The sequence below is a fragment of the Solanum pennellii genome, chromosome 1 (assembly GCF_001406875.1).
Source record: "Solanum pennellii chromosome 1, SPENNV200".
Lineage (NCBI taxonomy): Eukaryota > Viridiplantae > Streptophyta > Magnoliopsida > Solanales > Solanaceae > Solanum > Solanum pennellii.
The window spans coordinates 106,063,684-106,070,736 of NC_028637.1; the positions used below are offsets into that span (position 1 = coordinate 106,063,684).

At 27.8% G+C, this 7,053-nt stretch overlaps 1 protein-coding gene and 1 pseudogene across 1 annotated transcript; both read left to right on the plus strand.

Moving 5' to 3' along the window:
* On the plus strand, window positions 1–4,434 carry LOC107026179 (transcription factor bHLH95-like). The gene is made up of 4 exons (XM_015227060.2): window positions 1–8; window positions 2,112–2,499; window positions 3,423–3,851; window positions 4,330–4,434. The coding sequence occupies exons 1-4, from the start codon at window positions 1–3 to the stop codon at window positions 4,432–4,434; spliced, it is 930 nt and encodes a 309-aa protein (XP_015082546.2).
* A 975-nt stretch (window positions 4,435–5,409) lies between these two features.
* LOC114073865 lies at window positions 5,410–6,426 on the plus strand (annotated as a pseudogene).
* The last annotated feature ends 627 nt before the right edge of the window (window positions 6,427–7,053 follow it).

Consider the following 7,053-nt stretch of genomic DNA (forward strand, 5'->3'; position numbering starts at 1 on the left):
ATGAAACAGTCAGCACTAGTCACGAGATAATGATTCTATTTGGTAAAAAAACAAAATACATAAACAAGTATAGAGAGATTTAATTTAGGGTAAAGATAAAATTAACTTATTAAATTATGATCCGTCTAATTTATTTATAATTTAATAAATTTATGATCTGTTAATTTTATTTAAATAAATTTATTTTAATATGTTTAATTTGACTTATTTTAAAGTTGAATATTATGCCGACTAAATTGGTCCATGACAAACCTTATATAATTTTTTATTTGTTGTTGTTGATATTGATATATTATAAATGATTATAACATAAGAAAAATGTTTAAATAGATACTCAAATAAAGAATTTAAAACTTAGTAAGAGGTTTGGTGGATTTCGCTATGATACAGATTTTAGTTCATTTCAATCTAAGTAACTTGATTCGTTTATTTATTAAATCAAATTAATTTAATATGTCTAAATTCAATCAATCCATCTATTTTGATTAGAGTTGTTCAATATCGAATCAAAATCGATAATTCGAATTGAGAAAGTTATTAGTTAATCGATAATAGGTTATTCGTTTAGTAGTTACGATAGAGGGTTTTAATTTTTTTTTTATTGGTTATTGCTTATGAACAAATTGAATCTTTTCTTAACGGATAATTGATAACCCCATAGTAAATTAAAAATTATATTTATACCATTTAGTATATCATTAAAGTCGTTGAATTAGAGTTTTGTCTAATACTTTTATTTTTGACTATTTCAAACTTTGTGTCATTCTAAAATGTGAGTGTCTTTTTGCTTTTGAGTAAACAGACTATCAACTCATTTGCATGGTTCATTTGATTTGTTACCTTATTTCTAAGCGATTTCAATGATTTATTTTGTATTAAATCTTAATGGTTAAATCAATAAATCGATAATCGATAGGTCAATATCTTAATGGTTCTACAATGATTTAGCATATGTATAAACCAACAATAAGTCGAACCGATAGATTTTAAAATTAAACCAAACCAATCAATACACCACCCTACATTCAATACTCCTAATTGTCATAATTAACGAAAATAACAATAAACAATTTTTGTTATCAATAAATAATAAAAATTTGTCGATTATATCATTTATTAATAAATAACCAAAAAAATTGCTAGCTACAAACTAATGAAGGATTGGCAAGGAATTAATATCCTAACTAATTCCTTTTTTTTCTCCAAATAAAGGAAAAATCATGATTAGTATTTAGAGTCATTTTGACATCCTGGGCAGAAGATGAAATAAAATGATCATCTTTTTTGTTTATATGAAACAGATATGGCATGATAAAAAAAATTATTCACGAAAAATTTACTTAATTATTAATTCAGAAGTGGTTAACTTGAATAAATGAGTAAAAAGATGCATAAAAACTCATTATTAAAATCTATTAATGAAATTTCATTAACATTAATAAATGGGTAAAAAATGTATATATTCGGAGTCAGCTATTAATAAAATTTTATTAACATTGATAATCACCTGAATAAGCTATTATTAAAATCGTATTAGCGCTAGTAATGCGATCTCTTATATTATAAGATTACAGTCCAGACACACCTAATTCATATAACTTAAGAATTAAATTTTGCACTTTTCTTTAAAAAAAATAAAATCTTAAGTAATTATATATAATCATTATAATTACTATTATTTTAATTGAAAAAAAACTTAGGTGTTTGCACAAATGAAAAATATAACTTGGTTAGTATTTAGTATTTTTAAATAAAGTAATTATTTTTAATTTATTATTTCTCATAGTGGTAAATGTGAATGGAGACCCAATTGAGTGAGAATAAAATTTGTAATAAAAGTACTTTAACTAATGTTTTTTGTTTGAAGTCAGTAGCAACATTTAGGATTATGATTGTATTTTATTTTTTTAATCATTACAAATGAAATCATTCTTTTTCATCTTTATTTTTTTTATTTGTTTCTTTTTGCCACCCTTCTCTATATTTTTTTCATATTCAATCTTTATCATATTTAGTCTCTCATTTTTCATTTTTACACTTTGCCCCCCTATAAGAAAAAAGTTCTATAAATTGGCGTAACCTAAGTTACAATATCACATAACCTGAAAAAGAAAAAAAATGAGTGAAAGCGGCAAGAATAATCATGATCATTTGTGTGGTGATGTCAGGTCATATCTAGACTGGAATGACCATCAAGTTGAGAGTAGAGAGACCGAGTGTATCAAGTTGCTAAATCCGACTAGGTCTGATACTTGTCAGCCATTAACAGTTATTAATGAGGTGGTTAAAGTGAGTGCTGATGTTGCCAAAAAGAGAAGTCCACCCAACCGGAAAAAAAATGGTAAGGGTATTGCTGAACAAATTTCTGGCGTTGATGGAGTCGAAGCTAGAAAAGTATCAAAGCATGAGGTACACAGATGGAGAGAGAGAGAAAGGAGAAAGAAGATGCGAACCCTGTTTCAGACTCTTCATGCTTTGGTTCCAAACCTCCCTGCTAAGGTAAAAAGTTCTTTAAATTTAATATCCGATATCTTCAAAAAGGATATAATCAATAAATTCTTTGATTATATGTAAAAAAAGAATTGTCATTTTCTTTTATTGTCTTCTGCAAAATTAATAATCAAAATCAACTCATCGAAAATTATTCGAAAATGAACATTATTTTTTAGATCAAATATAAACTTGTAAAATAATTTTAAAATTACTTCTTATATATATATATAGTTGAGTGTATGTGGGCGTGCGTTCGTGCGTGAGTGCGTGCATGCGTGTGCGCGTGCGTGCGTGCGTGCGTGTGTGCCTGTGTGTGTGCGTGTGTGCGTGTGTGTGTGTGTAACACAACAACAAACTACGAGTGAGATTTTAAAATAGTAAGATGTAGTCAGATCTCTATTTTGTGAGTTAGAGAGATTATTTCTAATAGACTTTTGACACAATTGAAAAAAATTTATTTGATAATATACACATTTCCCTACTACTAATTTGCACACATCTATCTGTTAATTTTAAAATTGAATAATAAGATGTTTTTTTACCCAAAAAAGAAAAAGAATAAAACAATATAGAATTTTGATTTTTTCGTATATATGTTCACAAAAAAAAACTCTATATATATTTTTGTTTTTTCTCTTCTAGCATAAGAATATGAAATACTCAACTTGTACTAAATCTATTCTAAATTTGTCAAAAAAAGATATTTTCTTAGTCCATATAATTATAAGATCTTTATGACTCAAATGCATAATAGACATAATATAAAAATTAACAATTCAAAATTAAAGCCTTTTTAATAATTTATATTTATTAACTATATATATATATATATATATATTTCCTTGACTTACTTCCTTAATTAGTGAAAAACTTGATTTTGCAATTTGAAGTAGAAATTAAATTAATTTCATATTATTTTGTATATGCAGGCTGATAAGTCTAAAGTAGTTTATGAAGCAGTGAACTGCATTCGAAAGTTGCAGAATACTTTTAATAAACTTGAAAGTCAAAAGCTAGAAAGGCTAGAAGAAAATAACATCATGTTGATGGGTTCACAAAAAGTTGGTAATAGGTTGGAGAAGTATGCGGGTGATCATGGATCAACCTGTAATTCTACAGCTATTACACAAGCTAATCATGGTTCTAGTCCCCTTATTCCAACATGTTTTATGATATGGAGTTCACCAAATGTGGTACTAAATGTAGCTGGTGAAGATGCACATATTAATGTGTGTTGTCCTAAGAAGCCAGGACTATTTACCACCATTTGTTATGTTTTGGAGAAATATAAGATTGACATTGTGTCTGTTCGAATTTCATCTGATCAATTCAGAAGCATGTTCATGATCCAAGCTCACGTAAGACCTTTCATTTTTATCAAAATAATTTATTGGTCATTTTGAACACTTTGAACTTGGGTTTTTAGTTAGCACACTCTTCGATTTATTTTACGTGTATTTGTTTGATTGATCAGAAAATTGAAGAATGATACGCGTTGAGAAATTCTTTTGAATTGGGTGTTTGAGAAACATATAGTTGTTTTTATTTTATAAATTTTAAATCTAATTGAACATTTATCTTCACACGAAATGGAAGTAAAAAAAAGTATATAACTATCCTTTTTTAAAAAAAAAAAGCCTCCTCCCACCTGTCTCCTCTTGAATCTTTATTTGCTACCACATATAGTTTAGTCATAGATTATATTTAGACATTATTTAAATTGTTTTACCTGAATAGTCTTTCTACTATTTCAAGATTCATGTACATATATACTGACAATATTACTATTGTTGTTATTATTGCTTGTTTCTAAAAACATGTTTGTTGTGTATTTAGGCTAAAGGTGGAAGTGGGGTAGCTCAATTCTCCGAAGGATTCACCGTAGAAGACATGTACAAGCAAGCTGCAAATGAGATAATGTTGATGACAACCCCCAGATGATCAATATCATATTTACTTTTGAAGTTCATTCAGTGGAGGATGAGCGGCTGTCGCCGTATAGACATGTTTACTATTCAAGTTCATCTGGTTGAAGATGAACTGTTGTGGTCGTAAATCTTGTTTTATTTACTTTTATAGTTCATTCGATAGAGGATGAACGATTATGACCGTAAGGTTGTTTTGTTTTTCTTTTTCAAATATAAACTTGTAAAATAATTCTTTTTGGCAATTACATATGATAATCCTTTATTTTTCATATGTGATTGTGTGTGCGTGCGTTTGTGCGTCGTGCGTGTGTGTGCGTGCGTGCGCAAGTGTGTGTGTGTGTAACACAACAACAAACACTATAGTTTTAGGAGTGAGATTTTGAAATAGTAAGATGTAGGCAGATCTCTATTTGTGTGAGTAAGATAGACTATTTCTAATTGACTTTTGACACAATTGGAATAAATTTATTTGGTAATATACACATTTTCCTATTACTAATTTACACATATCGACCTGTTAATATCAAAATTGAATAATAAGATGTGTTTTGTCTACCCAAAAAAAGAAAAAAAATAAAACAATATAGAATTCCAATTTTTCATATATATATTCCCAAAAAAAAAACTCTATATATATTTCTTTATTTTTTTTCTTCTAGCATAAGAATATGAAATTCTCACTTGTACTAATTCTATTCTAAATTTGTCGAAATTTTTTTTTCTTAATCCATATATTTATAAGATCTTTATGACTCAAATGCGTAATAAACATAATATAAAAATTAACAATTCAAAATTAAAGCCTTTTTTATAATTTGTACTTATTAAATGAATATTATTTAGAAATTAATAAATTACTTGAAACTAATTAACTCGTATATATATATATATATATATATATATTTCCTTGACTTACTTCCTTAATTAGTGAAAAACCTGATTTTGCAATCTGAAGTAGAAATTAAATTAATTTCATATTATTTTGTATATGTAGGCTGATAAGTCTAAAATAGTTTATGAAGCAGTGAACCGCATTCAAAAATTGCAGAATACTTTCAATAAACTTGAAAGTCAAAAGCTAGAAAGGCTAGAAGAAAATAACATCATGTTGATGGGTTCACATAAATTTGGTAATAGGTGGGAGAAGTATGTGGGTGATCATGGATCAACCTGTAATTCTACAGCTATTACACAAGCTAATCATGGTTCTAGTCCCCTTATTCCAACAGGTTTTATGACATGGAGTTCACCAAATGTGATACTAAATGTAGCTGGTGAAGATGCACATATTAGTGTGTGTTGTCCTAAGAAGCCAGGACTATTTACCACCATTTGTTATGTTTTGGAGTAACATAAGATTGACATTGTGTCTGTTCGAATTTCATCTGATCAATTCAGAAGCATGTTCATGATCCAAGCTCACGTAAGACCTTTCATTTTTATCAAAATAATATATTGGTCATTTTGAACACTTTGAACTTGGGTTTTTAGTTAGCACACTCTTTGATTTATTTCACGTGTCTTTGTTTGATTGATCAAAAAATTGAAGAATGACACGCGTTGAGAAATTCTTTTGAATTGGGTGTTTGAGAAACATATAGTTGTTTTTATTTTATAAGTTTCAAATCTAATTGAACATTTATCTTCACACGAAATGGAAGTAAAAAAAGTATATATCTATCATTTTTTTTTATAAAAATGCCTCCTCCCACGTGTCTCATCTTGAATTTCTATTTGCTACCACATATAGTTTAGTCATAGATTATATTTAGACATTATTTAAATTGTTTTACCTGAATAGTCTTTCTACTATTACAAGATTCATGTACATATATACTGACAATATTACTATTGTTGATATTATTGATTGCTTCTAAAAACATGTTTGATGTATATTTCGGCTAAAGATGGAAGTGGGGTTGCTCAATTCTCCGAAACATTCACCGTGGAAAACATGCACAAGCAAGCTGCAAATGAGATAATGTTGATGACAACCCCCAGATGATCAATATCATATTTACTTTTAAAGTTCATTCAGTGGAGGATGAACGGCTGTCGCCGTATAGGCATGTTTACTTTTCAAGTTCATCTAGTTGAAGATGAATTGTTGTGGTCATAAATCTTGTTTTATTTACTTTTATAGTTCATTCGATATAGGATGAACGTAAATGACCGTAAAGGTTGTTTTCTTTTTCTTTTTCAAATATAAACTTGTAATATAATTTTAAAATTACTTTTTTTATTCTTTTGGCAATTACATATGATAATCCTTTAATTTTCATATGTGATTGTGTGTGCGTGTGTGTGTGTGTGCGTGCGTGTGTGTGTGCGTTGTTGACACCCAATTTTTGACCCACATTGGTATAAATTAATTATCGAGCTTCCTAAATTTTCCGAATATCTTAAATTAATCAGTTTTATAAATTTTACGAATATGATAATATAATACATGAGAGGTATGTTACTTCGAATACCTTTTGCCATGATTTTTAGGTGATATACATATTTACATAATTTTGTATATAAGTAGTATATCTTATGCTTATCTCAAAAACCATCAAAATATACATCTAAATATTTTATTAAACTAGTTTAATTTAAATTATAATTATACCTTTGAAGCACTATTTTT

What these genes read in the sequence shown, in the direction of transcription:
- LOC107026179 (XM_015227060.2), top strand. An exon ending in TTCCAAACCTCCCTGCTAAG is followed by an intron (nt 2,500 to 3,422) that starts GTAAAAAGTTCT and finishes TTGTATATGCAG; the next exon opens with GCTGATAAGTCTAAAGTAGT. An exon ending in TGTTCATGATCCAAGCTCAC is followed by an intron (nt 3,852 to 4,329) that starts GTAAGACCTTTC and finishes TTGTGTATTTAG; the next exon opens with GCTAAAGGTGGAAGTGGGGT.